This window comes from Paroedura picta, chromosome 11 (assembly GCF_049243985.1).
Source record: "Paroedura picta isolate Pp20150507F chromosome 11, Ppicta_v3.0, whole genome shotgun sequence".
Classification (NCBI taxonomy): Eukaryota; Metazoa; Chordata; class Lepidosauria; order Squamata; family Gekkonidae; genus Paroedura; species Paroedura picta.
This window is the reverse complement of record NC_135379.1, coordinates 8,113,296-8,136,448: the sequence shown is the minus strand read 5'-3', so window position 1 is coordinate 8,136,448 and position 23,153 is coordinate 8,113,296. Positions and strand designations below refer to the sequence as shown.

Sequence of the window (23,153 nt, the reverse complement as noted above, 5' to 3'; positions counted from 1 at the left end):
AGGGGTGGGCAGTATACAAATGTAATAACAAATCAAACAAACAAACAAATATTTTTTGTGGGGAGAGGAAGGGAAGGCAACGGTAAGCCACTCTGAGACTCCTGGTAGAGAAAAGGGGGGCATAAAAACCAACTCTTCTTCTTCTGAGACAAAGGAGAATAAACTCACCTTTTAGGCCACTGCATAAGTGCACAAACATTCAATGTCACAAAGAACGGTGAAACAATTTTACAACAAAACGTGAGCCCAGGGGCACAACCAAGACCACCAGTGTAATCCTGGATATTCCACCTAGAATTAAACCAGGGGTAGTCAAACTGCGGCCCTCCAGATGTCCATGGACTACAATTCCCAGGAGCCCCTGCCAGCGAATGCTGGCAGGGGCTCCTGGGAATTGTAGTCCATGGACATCTGGAGGGCCGCAGTTTGACTACCCCTGAATTAAACTGTTGGTCCCAACCGTGCCCCGGGACTCAAACTTTGGTGACCCACCTGACCCTCCATTGAAAACTGTCCCCATCAACCTCCTGGATTCCCCACATTGATAGGCCTGTCCCCGGCGTCGCTCAGCGTGAGGGTTCCCTCACAGCAGTCCCACAACGACCCTGTGAGGTGGGTCATCAAGGCGGAGAGCGTATTCCGGGACGCTTTTGTGACTGACCCCGAACCTTCCTGACCCCGTCTCCAAAGCCCCCTTGACAGCGCCGTTCCTCGGGGCCAGGGCGAGCTGCACCTGTCGCATTTCGAACCGCCACGCGTGCCATCCCCTCGGCGGGCTGAGGATGCGTGGAAAGCGGTCAGCAACTGGGCGGGAGGCCCGGGGAAGGAGGGGCGGTGGCCAGCAGGAGGCAGGAGGAGGAGTTCGGCGCCGGCCGTGCAGAAGCAGCAGCAGCGGCAGCAGAAGCGGCGGCGAGCCGGAGCGCTAGGCGGGAAGGAGGCGTCCGGGGGAGCGGAGCGCCCAGTTGCCGGGGCCGGGGCCAGGGCAGGCGGGAGAGGCGCACGTGCGCGGCGCCCCCGGGGGAAAAGGGGCAGGGGGCTCCCCGAGGCGCCCCCCTTAGGTGCCTGCGGGGGGGTCCTCTCTGCAGCGGAGCCAGTCCCCGCAGGAGCCCGCCGCAACCGCCCCCCCCCCCCCGGCTCTCGGCTGGGATGCGAAACTTCGCGCTTTTCCTCCTCTCCGCCGGCTGGACTTGGGGGCTGGTGAGTCACGCCGGGCAAGGCGAGAAGGGTGGATGGGTAGGGTAAGGTAGGGTAGGGTGGGGTGGGGTGGGCATCAGGCCCGGGACCGACCGCGCCCCCTGACCTGCGACCGAGAGAAAGGCTAGCTCCTGAACACGTGCAAAGGGCGGTGCACTCCATCGCCCACCCGGCTTGCTTGAGTGCTTTTTGCGCGCGGAGCTTGCACGAGGGATCCCCGCTTTGATCTGAGCCCCCCTCTCGATGTTGCCTTTTTGGGCCACTCGGGGTTTTGACCGTGACTCCACCAGATGTTTGTCACCTTTGGGGTGGTTTTGGGGCGGAGGGGCGCCCCGGATGAAGAGCAGGGCACAGGGCCTCGGGAAGGGTGGAACAAGCCACGCGGGAGCCGTGGAAACTTGCAGGGTGGCCTTGGGCCAGACGTTCTCTCAGCCTATGCTACCTCACAGGGTTGTTGTGCGGATAGAATGAGCTGCTTTGGAGAGGGAAGTGGGGTGAAAATGGAGGGCATGAATGAGAATGGGGTCTCTGTGAAAAGTGGACCGGCAACAGGTGTTCTTCTAGAGCTTTCTAGAACCACCGGAATTGGAAGGCCAGAAGTTGGATAAGTGAGGTTGCCATGGGCCAAAAGTGCTCGGACTTGTAATCTGGCAAGCCGGGTTTGATTCCCCGCTCCTCTATGTGCAGCCAGCTGGGTGACCTTGGGCTCGCCACAGCAATGAGAAAGCTGCTCTGGCCAGCAGGAATATCAGGGCTCTCCCAGCCTCACCCACCTCACAGGGGGTCTGTTGTGGGGAGAGGAAAGGGAAGGAGATTGTGAGCCGCTTTGAGACTCCTCCGGGTAGAGAAAAGCGGCATATAAGAACCAACTCTTCTTCTTCTTCTTCAGTAATCTCAGGGCTTTCTCAGCCTCCCCTCCCTCACACGGTGTCTGTGGTGGGGAGAGGAAAGGGAAGGCAAATGTAAGCCAATTTGACTCCTTTGGGTAGAGAAAAGTGGCATAGAAGAACCAAATTTTCTTCGATATTAATTTTGAAAGGTGCTCTGAAAGGTACCATATTCACTGTCACTAACGTCAATTATCCCGATTGTCAGCATGGTAGTGGCTAAGATGTTGCGGGATAACTATTTTTAAGCAACCTGCTTGTGAAATGTGAGCATTTTGTGGGAGGGAAAGTGGAGGCTGGGAAATTTTTACCTGGAAACAGGTAAAGAACCCCATGACCAGAGGGGCTATTGTGAAGGTCACATAGTTGAGGGTATGTTTCCCTGCACTGTAGGATTTGTTAATGACAGGTGTGGCATCCTAAATACCTCTCAGGTATTCCCCACTCCAGAAACTTCTCGATCACATTACCGGGTTAGGTCAGTCTCAACTATGTTTCTCTAAGCCAAATGGGTTGCTTCCCAGTGCCCTTAATGCAAATTATTTATTCTTATGATTTTATCCCACACTTCTTTCAAGGACACCAGGGTATCATATTCTGCAGGCTTTCCCAGCTGCCTGGGAGGAAAACGTCTTGTCCCTTTCATAGTGTCTTAATGAGGTGTTATTGATGCAGCCCAAAAGCTTCAGCGGCCGATTTCCAAATATTGAGCTTTGCAGGGGTAGTCAAACTGCGGCCCTCCAGATGTCCGTGGACTACAATTCCCAGGAGCCCCTGCCAGCGAATGCTGGCAGGGGCTTCTGGGAATTGTAGTCCATGGACATCTGGAAGGCCGCAGTTTGACTACCCCTGTGTTAAAGGGACAGGGCCGTCTTCTTCAGGCTGGTCAGCAACCCTAAGTGTGTCCTGGTTTGCCCTTCTTGTGTTTCACCCACACAACCTTGCGAGATGCACCAAGATCACCCAGTCATCACTTATAGCTGAGCGGAGATTGGACTGAATCTTTGTCTCCTGGATCCAGTTATGGCACTTCACACCCACAGTCCCCAGTGCTAAATTGTACTAAAGATGAATTAGCCTCAGCATACATGAAGCTGCTTTTCCTACTCAAAATCAAGGTGATGAACGAATAAAATCAAGTGGTTCCCCTCCCCCAACTCTTTTGATGTCCATTTGCAGCTGTAGTGAATATTCAGAGTAATTTTGAGTAGGAAACTAAGGTGTGATCATTTGTTTCTACCAAATATTCCAGGATCAAAATGTATTGAGTTTGGCAAAAACTCTAGGATTAAGGCTACAGCAAGGAGATGGTTATGTGTATTCTTCATGGTTTGATTCCCCGCTCTTCCACATACAGCCAGCTAGGTGAACTTGGGCTGACCGAGCTGTTCTGACCAAGCAGTGACATCAGGGCTCTCTCAGCCTCATCTACCTGACAGAGTGTCTGTTGTGGGGAGAGGAAAGGGAAGGCGACTGTAAGCCGCTTTGAGATTCCTTCGGGTAGAGGAAAGTGGCATATAAGAACCAAGTCTTCTTCTTCAGTAATATCAGGGCTCTCTCAGCCTTACCTCCCTCACAGGGTGTCTGTTGTAGGGAGAGGAAAGGGATGGCGACTGTAAGCCGCTTTGAGACTCCTGGAAAAAAGGCAGGTAAAACCAACTCTTCTTCTTGTATCAAGTGAAGCAAACAGAGTTAAAGTGTTCATTGTGGTCAGCTCTGGTTTTCAGCAAAACTAGACTGAACAGATTTGCAAGTATACTGCCTGGAATAAAAGAGAGCTAAGCATTCAGATAGGAATACAGTGTCCACATTTAGCACTGCAGATGTATATTTGTAGTTCAACAGTATGCACCAGGATATGCACAATGACTGATAACACTGTGCATTCCATAGGAAATCTGATGTCAAGGTGTACTTAAAATTCTAAAAAAAAAAACTGCTCTTGGGGCTGCTACAATATGTCTCCTCTTGTGTAGCGTTTTCCCCCAGTAGGAAAATTGCCTCCTGGAAGCTGTGTTCCCGGGTGAGGAAGAAGACTGATATAATATGGGAACTCTGCAGCACAGGGAAGTTCAGCATTCAAAACACACACACCTGGCAGCGCTTCCAGGACATCCAGAGCTGATGTCGTGCCTCTTGGCTTAGCGTCCTTGCCAGCTTCAGACCTATATGCCAACATGTACCTGAGCAGGAAAATCAGGGTGATATAGACACCTCCCAAACCCAACTGGAACTTCTGCAAAAAAGAAAAAAAATAGTGACAAGATGGAGATCCAAATGCCTCTTTGGCATGAGTTGCCCAGGGTGATTGCTTTGTGATTCTTCACGTTCAAGCTAGCTCAGCTCACTCATGACCTTGGTGATCATGCGGAATCCTTCTGGTTATGTTTTTAAAGCATCTTTTGGGGATGAGCATGTGTTCCCTTTTTTTGTGAGCAAAGTCTAGACCAGGGGTAGTCAACCTGTGGTCCTCCAGATGTTCATGGACTACAATTCCCATGAGCCCCTGCCAGCAAATGCTGGCAGGGGCTCATGGAAATTGTAGTCCATGAACATCTGGAGGACCACAGGTTGACTACTCCTGGTCTAGAACATGTGCTGGCAGGGGCTCATGGGAACGGTAGTCCATGGACATCTGGAGAGCCACAGTTTGGCCACTCCCGGTCTAGAATAAAAAACAGCATCGTACCACGACTTGCATGGCACTATTCTGCTCATGGAAAGCTTGAATCTTTTCTACTTTGGGCCTCTTCTGTCAGAGGGAGGGTCCATCGGACAGATTTCAGAACTGCACTGGTAGGATCGAAGCACTTTGTCAGTAAAGAGATGTAAATTGTGAATGCAAAGACTTTTTCTTTGGTTACGATAGAGGCAGATTGTCAAGGAACACGGACAGACCAAAATCCCTTGTGGGTCTGCCGTGTCTAATGCGTGGGTGAAATCTCTCCCAAACGTGTAATTTATAAGTAGCTGAGGGCTAGGAGAAGGACAGTTTCCCCCTCTTATTGAAGGAAATGTTCCATGGTAGTTTTAGGTGTCCTGGGTGTGCCAAATAGTGTGCTAAGATTTAGGAGCGTGGGACGGGTCAGTGTGGATTCCTTTTGTGATTTATTATGTTGCTGGATGGTAAACTGCAGGACAAGATTCAGATGAAATTCTTGTGCTTATCCGCGCAACACAATGGACCTTCGACAAAAAGGCATTGACCAGAAGGTTTCTGTTTCTTGTTAACTTTCTACCCTGAAGAAGCCAGGAGGCCGTCACTCAACATGGAAACACAGGACACGCACGCAGATGGTCCCAGCCCAGCCCCTGGCACTCATGTTGAAGTATCCCAGATAGTAAAGCTAGAAAACACTTGGGGCTTGAATCCTTGGGCAGCCAAGTATTGACTGTACTGGGCTCGACAGACATACGTTAGACTACCATACGGCCGTCTCTGAACAAGGGAGTGGAACAGGCAACTGTCCCTCGTGTTCCTTTGTGTTTCTGTGGAATAAAGAAGGTGTTGATTTATATTTAGACACTGCTTTTCTTCCCACTGGGAACTCAAAGTAGCTTACAACATTCTTCCTGACTCCATTTTTTCTTCAAACCGCTTCCCATGGCAGAGTGGGGATTCAAATGTTTGGTTGCTTGCAGTTTTTGCATCCCAACTGTTAACAACCAAGCTGGTCCACAGCTTTTGTTTGGGCAAGTGGTAGTTCAGTCGTGCAAGAAAATCCCTGTCTTAGCTTCTGCATCCTGTAAAGTGGGGGTAATAATCTGAAGAAGAAGAGTTGGTTCTTATATGCCGCTTTTCTCTACCCGAAGGAATCACAAAGCAGCTTACATTCGCCTTCCCTTTCCTCTCCCCACAACAGACACCCTATGAGGTGGGTGAGGCTGAGAGAGCCCTGATATTCCTGCTCGGTCAGAACAGCTTTATCAGTGCTGTGGCGAGCCCTAGGTCACCCAGCTGGCTACATGTGGGGGAGCGGGGAATCAAATCCGGCTTGCCAGAGTAGAAATCCGCACTCTTAACCACTACACCAAGCTGGCTTTCTGGTTGCAGCCAACAGGGCTTTGGCATATTTACAGCAAAATAACATGTGAAATGATGTATGCTGAAATCTAAGCACCAAGTGTTGTTAAATTTTTGTAAAGCTTCCCCATCTGGCCAATTGTAAGAGATTTTCACTTACCAACCAGATTAGCAGCAATTTTAAAAGTTCTTTGGTTTGTCACAAGCATTTAGTCCCACGGGTAGCTGTGACTTTAGCATTCTTCAAGGAACTGGGGCTACCAGAACGTCATGCAATGCCTTCAGTTGCTCCTAATTCTTCTTCACTGCTTTGTTGTCTTACCTGGCTCCAAGGTAGTTGAAATGGCCATGCAGGTGAATCATCCCTACCAAATCTTGTTACACAAATCTAGAAGTGTGCATGTACACAGACGCTTTAAATGTTGTCGGTCTTAAAAGTTCTGCTGGACTCACACTTTGTTCGGTTGCTTCAGACCAAAACGTCTGTCCACCTGAAAAGCAAGATCTTGTGTACTGATTTGCCAGCTTGGCAGACAACAGGATCAGACCTTCTTGGACTCAGAAGTAGTTCATGCGAATTACACAATAGATGTTTAATTCATGGATTGAGTGGAGATATAGAAGAGGATCTCTGGCTTGTTCATCGCCCTGTCAGAAACCGTTTGTTATTAGCCAAACTTGCTAAATGGTGCATGTCAGAACATTAGGATTCCTGCCAAATTGCTTCCGCTTGTATCTTTCCAAGTTACTTTTTATTAATCTCGAATCTTAATGACTGTAAATCATCTAATTGTGTGCCATGGTATGTATCACTGATCTGTATCTCCCACTTAGCTGAAACGGCCTTTTCACCATTGTGGATCCCAGACATGCAACACGGGGAATGTTCTCTTCAGGGTCTAGCATGAGATCCTAAGCCCCCCCCCTTTCTTTGGAAGCGGATGGGTGTTTAGCTGGTTCACTCGTTAGAATGTGAGTGATCTTCCACAATATGAGGTGCAAGGGGCTGAGGGAGCCCTGATATTACTGAAGAAGAAGAAGAGTTGGTTCTTTTATGCCGCTTTTCTCTACCTGAAGGAGTCTCAAAGCAGCTTACAGTCGCCTTCCCTTTCCTCTCCCCACAACAGACACCCTGTGAGGGAGGGAAGGCTGAGAGAGCCCTGATATTACTGAAGAAGAAGAAGAGTTGGTTCTTCTATATCGCTTTTCTCTACCTGAAGGAGTCTCAAAGCAGCTTACAGCTCAAAGCAACTTGCCTTCCCATTCCTCTCCCCAAACAGACACCCTGTGAGGTGGGTGAGGCTGAGAGAGCCCTGATATTCCTGCTCGGTCAGAACAGCTTTATCAGTGCTGTGGGGAGCCCAAGGTCACCCAGCTAGTTGCATGTGGGGAAGCGCAGAATCAAAGCCAACCTGCCAGATTAGAAGTCACTACTCCTAACCACTACACTGTGTTGGTTTAGTTCTGACTGTGAAAAAAAAATATTATAATTGGGGGCTGCATCTTTTGCTGTCAAAGTTGTGTTTTAAAACCAGGTCCACTGTTGATTTAACAGGTCAACAGTATTCACCCAGAATGCAGACTTCATCTGGAGATCCATGAAGAGGAAATGAAGTGCGAGGAAATGATAAGGAATTCTAGGAGAGCGAATTTTAAAGGTAAGGAGACGGTCTGTGGTGCGAAAGACAATTAGCAATGGCTCACACATCCATAGTACGCTACTTGACCAACACTTGAGGGCAGGAGGCATGATTGCTGTTTTATGTCATCCTTTGTCTGCTGTTTTACCAAAATATCTGCCAAGGCACTCTTCATCTCACATTCCCAGATATTTCAAGTAACATTCCATAGAACCATAGACTCATAGAGCTGGAAGGGATCTCTAGGGTCATCTAGTCCAACCCCCTGCAGAATGCAAGAGATTCACAACTACCTGCCCACCCACAAGCAAGAATGACCCTTACTTGTCAGAGTTCCCCCTATTCTCTTCTATTTGCATTCTAATGCACTGTGAGCTATAGAACTAAACTGTATTTCAGCCTCTTCCTTTTTCCAAAACAGGAGTAAGCCACAAGAGACCACAAATAGAGCACAGCACAGTGTCAGAGGGTTCTTGAAGCCTTCATGAGGCTGGGCTGTGTTAACAGAAGTTGTGGATTAGCGGGGCTGCCTCTTCCTTTCCTTTCCGTATGAATGAAGAGGAAACTTGTTGAGGTTGCTGGCCCTATGCCCCTACGCTTGGAAGGAAGGGTGAGGATTCACAGTACATATCTAAAAGGAAGCAAGGCCCGCTCTGTTCAGTATTACTGGATAAATGCAGCTAGGTTTACCACTTGAGTTTGGAAGTTATTTGACTGTATGTTAGCTGCCCTTCAGGGCCAAGTTCCAGCCCGTATTGCTCCCCATACATATTTTAAATCTGTTTCCCCCTCAGTCGTGCTGAGCCTGATGGGATTTAATACTGCATAGGATCAGGTGGTGGAATTTCATCGTAGCAGTGGAGTGGAATTCGAGAACATTAAAGGCTGCCTGTTTTGTTCTTCAACGTTATTGGACAAGCATCTTGAATTCTATCGCTAAATTCTGCCACATTTGCCAAGGACCGAGTGCGAAAACAGACGTGATGTCTAAGCCAGCTAACACGTCAAGGGAGCTGCAGGGAATTGGATCCATGTGGGACACTCACTATACTACTTGGTGAATTTTTAAAGTTTTCATGTGGTCCCATCACTTTATTTATTACTTATTAATGAATTAATTGGATTTCTGTCCCGCCACTTCTGGCACAGCCAGCTTGTGGCGGCTCACAACCATAAAACCAGTACAATTCCAATAAAGCAATTCCAATAAAACATCAATTTGCATTAAACAATAAAAAGCATTGATTGCTTATACTAGTAGAATATATAGTCGTATAGTCAGCCCAGGCATCTTTTTTTTGTAATTGGGGAGGTGCATAGAGGTGCATGTAGTTACCATTGGATGGTAGTTGGATGGTAACTACATCCTGGCCTCAATCAAATGCCCCATGGAAGAGCTCCATCTTCAAGGCCCTGCAGAACTGAGATAGTTCCATCAAGGCCCTTAGATCTTCCAGGAGCTCATTCCACCAGGAGGGACCAGGACTGAAAATGCCCTGGCCCTGGTCAAGGACAGTAGTCCAAAGAATGTTGTAACCCTGACTCATGCATCCACCACTTTTAGACCCAAACTGCACCTAGCAGGCATGTTTGTGCAATGGAAATTTGATGACCTTTTCTTTAAAAAAAATCTTGAAGTTATTTGGGGATGAGACGTTAAGAACAGAAAAGCTATGGGGAGGGTTTGCTGACTACCTCCCCTCTATTGTTTCTCTGCTCCCAGTAATCTCCAGAAGCAGCTTTTGATGTTTAAACAATGGCCCTTGGGGTACTGTATCATACGGTTGGTAGTCCTGGGCTAACATCAGCTTTCACAAAATCCCATTAAACAGGTTTCCAGGTGTTGTGCATGGACACAACTTGCTTGTAGTGTTCCCACCCTCTTCCTCTTCGCCTTGTGGTCCGGCTTGCAGAACTTGATGGATCACAGTAGATTTATCATTCCTTGGAAAATCCGTGAGCAGACGGGGAGAAACCAAACTCCGACTTTCTGAGGAGCTTGCTTCTGGATCTTAGAATCATAGAATCATAGAGTTGGAAGGGGCCACACAGGCCATCTAGTCCAACCCCCTGCTCAACGCAGGATCAACCCAAAGCATCCTAAGCATCTTCAGGCAACATGGATGATGAGCCAAACAGGAATTGGGGAGAAGCACTACAAACCAGCTATATTCATACACAGTGCCGAGGCACAGTTGGGAAATCTGAAGATGGAAAAGTAGAGTTGTCTTTTATACCCCGCTTTTCACTACCCAAGGGAGTCCCAAAGCGGCTTACAATTGCCATCCCTTCCACTCCCCACAACAGTCATGCTGTCTGGTAGGTGGGGCAGGGAGAGTTCTGAGAAAATTGCTCCATGAGAACAGCTCCAGCAGGACTGGCTAGCTCAAGATCACCCAGTTGGCTGCATGTGGACGAGCGGGGAATCAAACCCCGCTCTCCAGATTTGAGGCCACCGCTCTTAATCACTACACCAAGCTGACTCTCTGAATGCAGCCCTGGAAAGCATGTGAGCTGGTATCACCCTCTTATTTAACACATTATTGGTGTCAGGAAACGGCTGGTGGGACTACAACCCAGGCCTTCCTCTTCTGAGTGGCAGGAGCACAAGGCCACGCTTTTAGGAAAGGAAGAAAAACGGCTTCCTCGTGCTTTCCTTTTCTATGCCCTAAAATATTTCCCCCCAGTGTGGCTTCAAATACAAGACTATCGGAAAGCAAACAGAGGATGGTGACATTTCCCACAAGTCTGTGCCTTTCCCAAGGCCATCTGGTCCCTGAATAAATAAGTGATCTCTCTGTCTTTGCAGCGGGTAGACAATAAAGACACCGAAGGGCTTAAATACATCTCCCTTAATGCAAAAGAATAGTGGATTGGTAGCAGTGAATTAAATTGTGGGCGGAAGCTATGAGTCAGAACTAAAAAAGAACACTTTGTAGGATGATTTATTTTTTTGAATTGGCAAGGATCTCTCAGGTTGGCCAGGATATATAAAAAATAACAGGAAGGCCGCAATGGGAGTTGCCACAGGTCTGGAAGACCCTTGCAATGACAGGGATGTATGGAAAAGAGGGATCTCTTTCTACGCTGGCTGACTGGCTAAGCTTTCTACTGGAAGACAATCTATGGGAAGGAATGGGAAGGCGACTGTAAGCCGCTTTGAGCCTCCTTCGGGTAGGGAAAAGCGGCATATAAGAACCAACTCTTCTTCTTCTTCTTCTTCTTCTTCTTCTTCTTCTTCTTCTTCTTCTTCTTCTATTGGATTGTACTCTGTTAAGTCGTGCTACTCTATATATCCTTGCCTGGTTTCTTCTCCACTACCTTCCAGGTGGCACCTGTGGCTTCCGTCTCCTCCATTTCCTCTTCAGAACTGACAAGTGTCAAACTTCCCTGTAGGATCAAGCCTCAGTGTGGGCAATTATCCCTCAAATGTGCTAATGATCTCGGAAGAGTTTTTCTTTGGGATTCTAGCTTTACAAACTGACAACAAGCCTAAATGTATGCATAAATGCATTAAGTCAGAGTTCCCTGACCATTTTGAGACTTCTGGTACCTCTGGAATTCTGACACAGTTTAGTGGGTGCAGCCTCAGGATGGCTGCCAGAAAATGGTTGTTGCAGGAGGAGGAGTCACCTACAAAATGGTTGCTGTAGCACAAGCGTCTTCACTGTAGTCAGACAGTGAAGACCCTTGTGCTGTGGTAACAGCTGCTGCCAAAGCAATGTTTTAAAACTCTTCATAACCAATAAAATCCTCAGTGACCAATTAGAAGCCATATTGGCAAAAACCTGTTCCTGCCCGTTTGCTAGAAGCACAAGGTGGCACCAGGAAAGGTGTTAGAAGGTTCCATGGTGCCCCCAGACACGGGCCCTCCTGCATAAATATCAAGGGGTTTATAAAGACTTGTTTAAAACTTCTAGTATTCTTCCCTCTGAAGCAAACAGGCCCTGGGAAATACTGTCTTGAATTTCCAGCTACTGCTGTAAAGTCAATGCAGAGTCTTGTGTTCAGTTTTGTCTTATGACTAATGCAACACAGCTATCCTTGAAGCCGTCTTCTATCAGCTCAACCCATTGGTCTATCAAGGTCAGGATTATCTGGTCTCTGACTGGAGAAGGTTCTCCAGGGTCTTAGCAGTTAGAATCATAGAATCATAGAATCATAGAATCATAGAGTTGGAAGGGGCCATACAGGCCATCTAGTCCAACCCCCTGCTCAACGCAGGATTAGCCCTAAGCATCCTAAAGCATCCAAGAAAAGTGTGTATCCAACCTTTGCTTGAAGACTTCCAGTGAGGGGGCACTCACCACCTCCTTAGGCAGCCTATTCCACTGCTGAACGACTCTGACTGAGAAAAACTTTTTCCTGATATCTAGCCTATATCGTTGTACTTGAAGTTTAAACCCATTACTGCGTGTCCTTTCCTCTGCAGCCAGCAGAAACAGCATCCTGCCCTCCTCCAAGTGACAACCTTTCAAATACTTAAAGAGGGCTATCATGTCCCCTCTCAACCTCCTTTTCTCCAGGCTGAACATTCCCAAGTCCCTCAACCTATCTTCATAGGGCTTGGTCCCTTGGCCCCAGATCATCTTCGTCGCTCTCCTCTGTACCCTTTCAATTTTATCGATGTCCTTCTTGAAGTGAGGCCTCCAGAACTGCACACAGTACTCCAGGTGTGGTCTGACCAGTGCCGTATACAATGGGACTATGACATCTTGTGATTTTGATGTGATGCCTCTGTTGATACAGCCCAAAATGGCATTTGCCTTTTTTACCGCTGCATCACACTGCCTGCTCATGTTTAGTTTACAATCCACAAGTACCCCAAGGTCTCGTTCACACACAGTGCTACCTAGAAGCGTATCCCCCATCCAGTAGGCATGCTTTTCATTTTTCTGACCCAGATGCAGAACTTTACACTTATCTTTATTAAATTGCATCTTGTTCTCATTTGCCCATTTTTCCATTGTGTTCAGATCTCGTTGAACTCTGTCTCTATCTTCCGGAGTATTTGCCAGTCCTCCCAATTTGGTGTCATCTGCAAACTTGATGAGTAGTCCCTCCACCCCTCATCTAGATCATTAATAAATATGTTAAAAAGTACCGGGCCGAGCACCGAACCCTGAGGTACCCCGCTACTCACCTCTCTCCAGTCTGATGAAACACCATTGACAACAACTCTTTGAATGCGGTTCTCTAACCAATTCCCTATCCACCTAACGATCTGAAAATCCAGATTGCAGTCCTTCAACTTATCCATCAGAACATCATGGGGAACCTTGTCAAAAGCTTTACTAAAATCCAAGTAAATGACATCAACCAAATTTCCCCGATCCAGCAAACCTGTTACTTGGTCAAAAAAGGAAACTAGGTTGGTCTGGCAGGACCTGTTGGAGACAAATCCATGCTGACTTCCTTGGATCACCAAATTGTCCTCCAGATGTTTGCAGATCGCTCCCTTTAATATCTGCTCCATTATCTTCCCCACAACAGAGGTCAGACTCACTGGTCTGTAGTTTCCCGGGTCATCCTTCCTCCCTTTTTTGAAGATCGGAATAACGTTTGCTCTTTTCCAGTCCTCCGGGACATCTCCAGTCCTTAAAGAGGTTCCGAAGATGATGGACAAGGGCTGTGCAAGTTCTCTGGAAAGTTCTTTGAGTACTCTCGGGTGTATTTCATCTGGACCAGGGGATTTGAACTCATCCAGTGCAGCTAAATGCCTCTCGACCACCTCTCTATCCATGTTAACCTGCCACCCAGACACTATCCTTTGGCTACAGCCATCTCTAGATGTGCCTAAACACTTAGACCTGTGGGAAAAAACAGATGTAAAATAGGCACTAAGCCTTTCTGCTTTCTCTGCATCTTTCGTTAGAGTTTGTCCATCCGCACCCAACAGCGGGCCTATTGCCTCCTTTACTTTACGTTTGCTCCTCACGTAACTGAAAAATCTTTTCTTGTTACAATGGGCTTCCCTGGCCAATCTTAGCTCACTCTCAGCTTTGGCCTTTCTGATGATTGATCTACAGTGCCTAGTAACCTGTAGGTACTCTTCTTTAGAGCTCTGTCCTTCCCTCCATTTCCTGAACATTTTCCTTTTCTTTCTTAGTTCCTCTTGAAGTTCTATTGCAATGTGCTGTTTTTCATTATCTCCATGAGCCATAATAGTGGGAAATACTGACAGAATTTTGGAAGCTGTTAGTTTGAACCTGTCTTCCTTTGCTTGTTGTAAATCAGTTGCAAAAGATATCCACCAGATGGAAGAGGCTGTGGCTCAGGATCTGCAGGCAGGAGGTCCCTGGTTCAATCCCGGGCATCTCCATTTAAGCAGTTCAGGTAGGAGGTGATTTAAAAGACCTCTATCTGAAACTCCAGAGACCTTCTGCCAGTCAGAGTAGACAATCCTGACCTTCATGGAGCAATGGGTTGAGTTGGTATAAGACATCTTCAAGCATAGCTTGTGCTGTGTTAGTCTTTTCCCACCTGGGCCACCATTTTGTTTTGTTGTACTTGGAGTGTTTTTTTTATTTATTTAAGTAGGGGGCAGTGTGTACATCTTATAGATTCTTGCTTATTCAAAGGTTCCAAAGGTTATGTTACCGTCTTCTCCAGTAGTCTTAAATACGAACTTAATAATGGGTTTCCAGTGCCATTGTTTTTGGAAAGAAAAATTGCTTTAGATCAAAGCTATGACGTCAAATGTGATGTCTTGAAACTCTGAAGATGGGGAAAATTGGGAATATCCCACCCCCGGTCTTTAAAGTAATCTAACCAAATCTCAAGGAAATAGCAACAATAAATAAAAGGTTTGAGCTGGAAACAGAATATGGCATGAGCAGGCTTGAATGAGTTTTTGACTGAACTGAAACAAAAGAGCTGCATCAGTGAGCATTTTTGGAGGATGCTAAAAGTGCCAGGAAAGTAGGACGAGGATTGTGTTGTCGTCGTCCCCCCCACTGCCTAATGAGTTCTATTTATAGGGCATACAGATATTACTGTGGCTGAGCCAATGGTAAATTGCACCTTTTAATGGGGTTGGCTAGTTAACATATTTTCAATGCTGAGGCAAGCACATTGCTCTTATGAATGAAAGGTATTGATTAGCTTATATCAAGGGCAAATTTCAAGGTCAGATCATGAATAAGGACTACAAAGCCTGAATGCAAACGAATGATGTTGGTGTATTCATATATGGAAACTGATCCTGTGAATCCTGAACCCTGGAAGGAAGTCCCAGCATGCTGTACATAGGACTGCAGCCTTCAGGAGATGGAAATGTTTGTCCATGAGAAATGAGCTGGTTCTTTCCTCCTCTTTTTAAGTACGTGTTCACCTGTACGATCTTCCCATTCCCTCATGTGCAAGGGAGGTATTGTCTCTTAGATAATTCTAAACTCAGGACTTAATGGTCTTATAAGGACATCTTTGTATGGTCATGGGCACTTCAGATGTTTGGATTCCCCACTGCTGAGAGGAAGAGTCGGGCCTCTAGAACTTTCTTGCGGAGTCTGATCCCGGCCGCCCCCTTGATGTTCTGTTTTGCCATTTTGGCAGTTGCTTCGTGGCTGATTTTGCAACATTTTGACCTTGCAGCTCCTGATAAGGTTGCTAGCTCCAGGTTGGGGAATTCCTGGAAATTTGGGAGGTGGAGCCTGGGGAGGATGAAATTTGGGGAAGGAAGTGTCAGTCTGCCCTCCCAACCAGCCATTTTCTCCAAGGAAACTGATCTCCGTACAATAAGGATGAGGCCCCATCTGATGGCAGGTGACCCTAGATCCATGCTGCTTTCATAGAATCATAGAATAATAATAGATTTGGAAGGTACCTCCTGGGTCATCTAGTCCAACCCCCTGCACGATGCAGGACACTCACAACCCTATCGCTCATCTACTGTAACCTGCCACTCCCTTAAGCTTTCACAGAATCAGCCTCTCCGTCAGATGGCTATCCAGCCTCTGTTTAAAAATCTCCAAAAATGGAGAACCCACCACCTCCCGAGGATGCCCATTCCACTGAGAAACCGCTCTGACTGTCAGGAACTTCTTCCGGATGTTTGGTCACAGTTCACCAGAAGGGCTCTAAGGGAGCTAGATGAGGACCTTTTTCTGTGTACTTCCTAAGTGCAGTCTGGCTCTTGTAGGCTATTTGTTTCAATTAATAAATATGTATAGTTAATCTGCGAATGGCCATGAACTGAAAAATTCTGGTCCGCTCCAGTGTTCAGGGTGTTCCCGAACCCAGCCGAACCAGAATCCATGAAACGAACCAGTTGGCTCAGGCTGGGCCATTTTTGCTCCATGACAAATGTAAGATTGTGAACCATTCATTGCCTGTCTCTAGTTAGATCCACTTGGTACTTAACTTGCAGATTGTTCAGGATGTCTCTGAGGAAGCAGCAGGGATTCTTCCCTCCCAAGCCAGTAAGAGAATTATCTAATGGTGAAAAACAGAACTCCTAAAAAGTCTCCAAAAGTAATGTGTGTGTGTGTACATGCAAAACATTGCTTTAAAAAAGTTGTTTTCCTTCACTTCCACACCCGTTTTAATGTATGAGTGTGAAGGAAAATAACTTTTATGGAAAATATCTGCAAGATGCTGTTTAAACGAGGGAAGTATGGTATTTTACCCTTCATCTTTGGGACAGGCCCAAATGCGCAAGAATGGAGCTAAAAAAGTAATTTATTCTTCTGTCCTTTGGTGCTGGTATGAATTACACATCCATTAGAGCCAAAGATTTACTCATTTTTCAGTATCTGCATAATTATCAGTGCTGCCAGATATATTTTTTTAAAAAATCAGATTTATTGCTGTCTTTGGGTATTTGTATGTTAGGTTGCTAATGCTGTTTTTGGCCTGACATCAACTGGAAAAAAGGAAGCTTGGCTTGAAATTAATCCCTTTTTTAGGTGTTTGCAGGGTGTCAGAAGAAAATTGAATGTACATAAGGAAATGTAGCTCTGCTAAAGACGTTTACATTTAAGGCTGCCCCAGTGAATAATTCAAATAGTTCAGATTGTATTTACAAAGGGATTTTATTTTTGTTTAACAAACACAATAAGGTTGGCTTCGTGTTCCAAGGAAGCACCGACAGAAGCAACGGATAACTAGTTTTGAGCAATGGTCGATGCTGTATTTTAAATATTTTTCCATTTTTTTAAACCAGCAAAGGTTAAACAAAAATTAGAAATCTGAACAACATGGATTTTCAGTGTGTCAGTGCCCAGCTGTATTGCATGTCAAACAACACCAGAACCTCCAATACTTGTATAGCCAGACAAGCTAAAGCAGCATTACTGGCCCAACCCCCCCAATCAGTGAGCATCATGGCTTTGACCTGTCCTTACCTTATTCCGCTTGATCCTGCCCATCTCTTCCCTCCCACTCCCAGCTTTGAGCTCCCTCACTTTTTCCAAGTTTTCCTCCTGCATGGGACTCGGCCAGCTCCTAGTCCTGCTCTTCAAGGAAGAACCAGATGTCTCTGAACTGCCTGAGACAATTCAAGAATCTCATAGTAATTTAGTATCTCGTTGGACAGTGCGGCAAATAACTATGCTTTATGCTTTTAGGAAGAAATGTTTGTGTCGCCAAGAACGTTCTTTCAACGGGTCTGTGAAGCTTAGGGATGGATTCCTGGAAAGGATGAAAAAAATGTCTTGAGTTCAAAGGCAACAAACGTGGCAATTATAAGAAGAAAAACACTGACCGTCTCTAAAACAATATTATTTATTTCTACGTTGATAATCCCTGCCTCCCCAGATCTTATGGTGGTAAACACTGGGTCTCCAAGTACAAAGATACTCCATGTGAAGCAGCAAGAATTGGGGTAACCATTGGGGGGGAGGCAGGGCTTGGGGTTGGGGGTGGGAGGCAGGAATCCTTCCACACATCTGCCTCAATGCTGTTTGGGCTTTCCCTTATTTTTGAAGAAGCTGTTCCGTGCACCTGCTGTATAACTGTGATTAGCACAATCTGAGTCCAGAGAATCTAGAACCAGCACAACAAAACAGTAACATGTAGTTTGGCCCATAGTTTGGTGCCTACTTCAACAGCCCGTATACAAAACGGGTTAGATTTTTATCACATATTTTCCCCAACGGAGCGTAAGCCGCTATATCTAATATCTCCTTCGTTTTACCCTGTGATATTAATTAAGCTGAGGGAGTGTTATTGGCCAAAGGTCACTTGATGGGCATCTCTATTGTGTAAAGACCTGAGCCTTGATCTTGTCCATTACACTGGTTCTCCCACCAGGAATGGCTCCCCTGTAGATCAGGGGTAGTCCAACTGCGGCCCTCCAGATGTCCATGAACTACAATTCCCATGAGCCCCTGCCAGCATTTGCTGGCAGGGGCTCATGGGAATTGTAGTTCATGGACATCTGGAGGGCCACAGTTGGACTACCCCTGCTGTAGATTCTCAGACTTCCAGAGTAGCTCAGTTTGGAATCCTCATTTTGGGTCCACACAATCTGACTGCAGCAAGCTTGCTCCCAAAACATCTACAATGAACTGTGCTGCTGAAACCTCCCCCGTTATCTTTCCCTCCACAACCTGTACCCCAGGTGCGTTTCTTTCAGCCAGTTCTGGTAGTGCAGTCCAGTTGGTGTGTATGGGAAGGGTAATGATGGGATTTATGGTCCATGGGGAAAGGACAGCAGAGGAGGGCTCAGCCCTCCCGTGCAGTTTGGTGTTTTGCATTGCAACTATATCCTCCATTTCCATTGTGATTGGGCAGAGCTACCATTGAAAACTCCTTCACTAAAGGTTTGCTTAGACCCTTGGAAAGCAGATGTCCAGAGATAGCTCCGGGTTGAAGGATGGCTCCGTCAGGTGTGCTGATGGAGCTTTACCTGACCATGTCATTCCTGGTATACTGGGCAGTAGAGGTTGAAGAAGCCTCACCCATTGTGTCCCGCCAAGATGGGCTTGGGTAAGCCCAGTCTTGGGTAAGCTTTGGTAAGCCCAGACTGGGAGGGTTAGGGGTGATGCCATCAGGACAGTCCCTGGCAGGGGACAGTCCAATTAGGAGGCCAAGGTTATAGAATCATAGAGTTGGAAGGGGCTATACAGGCCATCTAGTCCAACCTAAATTTAAATAATAAATAAATAAATAAACCTGCTCAATGCAGGATCAGCCGAAAGCATCTCTGATAAGGATCTGTCCAGCTGCTTTGGAAACTGTCAGTAAGGGGGAACTTTACCTTAGGCTCTCCTTAGGCATTAATATTAATAGCAAAAGTGCGATCAATACTGCACTTGTGCAGTAAAGTTTATCTTGGGTAAGCTTCATCTGTATATGTTTGCTATTAATATTGAGCACCCAGGCAAGCATGGTTGTTGCCGTTTTGCATTTATCGTATTTCTGAATCTATGTTATAATAATTAGGGTCCACCGAGGAAGCATTCATGAGCAAAACGCAGGATTTACTGGTTCCTCATTTGGATCTGGAATTTCCAGTAGCATTCTTACAAATGGACCATAATTAGAAATCCTTAACATAAGCCTCAAAATTTGTGTTTCTTTAGGTATTTATGCCCTACTTTTCTCTCCAGAGCAGTTTCTCCCCATCTTCCTTTCATCCACCCAACAGCAATCTTGTTCGGTAGGTCTGAGCAAGAAATAAGTGGTTCAGGGTCACCCAGAGAGCTGCCATTGGTCTCCCCGGTCCTAGTTAAGTGCTCTGTTCCTTAACTCTTTTGAAAGGTCGATGTTTACTTTTAATTGCTTTTTCAAAATATTACGTGCAAAGTCACTAGCCTTTTGCAAGAAACACCAATGGTCTGGAAATACCTCTTTTTCATTATAATTAAATGGGACCCCTGTGGTGATGTTGGGGAAGTGGATCCAAGTGGATTTTTTTTGGGTTGTTGATGCTAATTTAGTTTTTTCTGCCATCTTTTTGGCTTTCAGATTTAGCATGCCTAACCTCCTTGACTCTCAGTTCCTGAGCACGGTCTCATGCCGTTCGTCGTTTCAGCCTGGCTTTTGATGCCCTCTGCTGACAGAAACAAACACACCTTTATTCTGCCTTTCCACACTGCGATGCTCAGGAGAAGAGCAGCAGTCAAATATTGGTTGTGAATTTGAGCGTGTTTCTAGTTACGGATAATCCCCTTCCCTGGTAGGATGATCGATTGGATATGTGAGATAGTTAAGGACTCCTTCAAGGAGAGAATGGCTGCATGTCCCTTGAAAGAGATAACCGTAAAACCATCTGAACCATGAAGCTTTCTCTGGTCTTCCATGACAGGGGTAGTCAACCTGTGATCCTCCAGATGTTCATGGACTACAATCCCCATGAGTCCCTGCCAGCGTTTTCTGGCAGGGGCTCATGGGAATTGTAGTCCATGAACATCTGGAGGACCACAGGTTGACTACCCCTGTTCTACAAGGTTGATCATTCCCAGCTGCTAACAACCTCTTTTGGGGGGGAAAGGTTCTTGACTGAGCAGTGTTTACTTGGTTTCAGTCTCTTCCGGGTAGAGATGGTTACTTAGACCCATGGGAGCTCGGTTTCTGGATCAGATTTGAAACTTAAATTGCCTAGATTGCCCTGTCGGATAGCTTTTGTGGGGATATGAACAGGAATAAGACCTCATCCTTTTTCCTGGACTTCTCAACTGCTTTCAGTGCTTTTTGATCACACAAAGCTTTTGGTCCAGTGGCCTGAGATATCCAGCGGGGATAGCATGTACCAGTGGTTCTTCTCCAGGGAGGGTCATTTCCTGAAGGTGGTGCTAAGTGCCTGTTGCCGGGAGCAGGTAGGCCAAGGAATTTCTGATTGTCTTCTAGGATGCTAACATCTAGATAAAGCTGTTGAAAGAGATTGTTGAGGGATTGGTTTCAGAGGGTAGCCAGGTTGGTCTCCAGTAGAACAGGTAGGCTAGAGTCCAGCTAGCACCCTAGAAACCAACTAAATAGTCAGGGTATGAACTTCCAAGAGTCAAAACTCACTTTGTCAAACACAAGTAGCTATGGTGATCTCCAGGTCCTTTTATCCTGGTCAGAAGGTGGAGGGGGTGTTGTAAAGAGATAGGATGCATATTGCGATCAGCTTGATTACAACAGAGAGGAAATGCTTTGGGCAGAAGTTGGCATCCATAGCGAGATAAGAATCCTGTATCCCTGTTAAACCCGGGAGAGGTGCGGGGGGAATTGTTCTGAAGTTGTGAACTGAAGGCTTTGGAGTGAGATGTCATCCGTATGAATCTACTCTTGTATTTTTCCTCTTCATCTCATCCAGATGAGGTGATAGAAATGCTGAATGGACATCTGGCACTGGCCATGGAATAGATACGAGGTAATAACGAAAGCTAGACTTGGATAATAAGCTATTGGGGTGATGACAGGTGATTCTGGATAGGGTTGCTCCCACCTTAAAGTATAGGTCTGCTGTGATTTGATCCAGCCCTTCAGATGTGCACCTAAATACCACCTGTGGCATGAAACACATTGCTCAAGTTCATGGTGAAAGCATGAAGTGGTCTTTGTTACTGCAGGATAGACTACTTCAATGCATTATGTGTTCTACATGCGGGGAACCTACAAAGACCGTATGGACACTTCAGAAAGCAGCCATCTGACGAATAAAATAGGAAGGAACTTATTTCTATAATATTTAACAGGAAGCTTTTCTGGCTATCCATCTGTTTCAAAATGGTCATGTGTCCAAATTTAAGGAAGTCACGATCAGGTAGCCTTACAAAGTATCTGCAGGATGCCCTGTTCTCTTATATTGGAGACTTGTCTACAGATGTAATCTTCAGTGAGAGAGCTGGTGGATACTGGGGATTTATAATCTGCCTTTCCTACTGAGACTCAAGGCACATTGTGAAATTTAGCAATGCAATAGAAATAATATATCTAATTACAATGGTTATTATATTGGATTATGAAGGTAGACAACAGTAGAAACAGGACAAGACGTAAGTACAATGTGGTGAGCCAGTGTTGTATAGTGGTGTAGAGTGGCAAACTCTAAACTGTTTTATTATAGTGGTGTAGAGTGGCAAACTAAACTGTTTTATTATTTTATTTTGCATATTATTGTGTATTGGGGTTTTATGGATTCTATTGTATGGTCTAATAAATAATAACAATAACAATAATAACAATAAAATTAATAATAATCTGGCAAACTTAGTTTGGTTTCCCACTCCTCCAACACATGCACATGGTTGATCTTGTGCCATGTAGAGGATGGAGCAGAGTTGTTCTCTTTTGCCCCGTAGGGACAGACCAGAACCAATGGGATGAAATTAATTCAAAAGAAATTCCATCTAAACATCAGGAAGAAGTTCCTGACAGTTAGAGCGGTTTCTCGGTGGAACAGGTTTCCTCGGGAGGTGGTCGGTTCTCCATCTTTGGAAATTTTTAAACAGAGGCTGGATAGCCATCTGACGGAGAGGCTGATTCTGTGAAAGGTTCAAGGGGGTGGCAGGTGACAGTGGATTACCGATAGGGTTGGGAGTGTCCTGCATAGTGCAGGGGGTTGGACTAGATGATCCATGGGATCCCTTCCAACTCTATGATTCTATGATTCCGGCATATCAGCCGTTTCTGTTTGTGGCCTCTGCTACTCTGTGCCCTGATTCAGTATAAGAATGGTTCATAGGTTCAGTCTATATTGCTCTTCACACATGCTTTGCTTTTGACGTTGTGCTTCAGAATGAACATCTCAGGATCTTAACATCTTACTTGTGTTGCACAGAAAGGAAGGGCCAAGATGTGTTGAAGTAATACCAGTAAAGCAATTAAAATTATCTTTGAACACTCCCAGGTTGTTTAAAAAAAAACATCCTAGGTCATACTTGAGGGAGGCATTGGATGTATTTCTGCGTAATCAATAATTCTTGGTGAACCTTTTGTTAATGGGATTTTAAAAGATTTGCTATTAATGTGTACGACAGCTGAAACCACTCATTAAACTGTGTTTATTGCATCTCAACCGCAAACAGATAAAAGCAATTTCATAAATAGTGTGATAATGAAGGTGCTTGTATGATCATCTTTGTAAACAAACCCATTCTGCAAACAAAGGCGATAATTAACGAGGTACCCGGTTAATTAGTGTACTCATCAAAGGATGAATTCCTACTTGAGTTACTGATGCAGAATTCCTGTAGGAGACAAATGAACCAATATTGGCTGATTATCAAGCCTAGAAAGATCCTTCAAATGGTTTGCATCACAAATTGAAGCATCCTGGAGACAGGATTGTCATTTCGCAGTCTGGATTTCTTACCATTTATGCGCTTCCTAGGAAGGATGATATGCATTCTCTGTGTTTCTAAATCTGCTGTAGATAACGATAGGCAGAGAGGTGGACACTAAAGACTTCTAGTTTACATTTTTTTGAAAAGTGGTGACAATTCCTGAAAAGGTGCGGAACTTCCTGGTGAAATCTCA

General features: G+C 45.8%; 1 protein-coding gene across 1 annotated transcript in view; it reads left to right on the top strand.

Annotated features, from left to right (window-relative positions):
* The first annotated feature begins 883 nt into the window (after window positions 1-883).
* Window positions 884-23,153, top strand: part of VIPR2 (vasoactive intestinal peptide receptor 2) — a 42,178-nt gene continuing 19,908 nt past the window's right edge. The window contains exons 1-2 of the mRNA XM_077303286.1: window positions 884-1,197; window positions 7,661-7,763. Of these exons, the coding sequence (XP_077159401.1) occupies window positions 1,147-1,197; window positions 7,661-7,763 (154 nt within the window). The 5' untranslated portion in view covers window positions 884-1,146. The remainder of the gene's footprint in view (window positions 1,198-7,660; window positions 7,764-23,153) is intronic.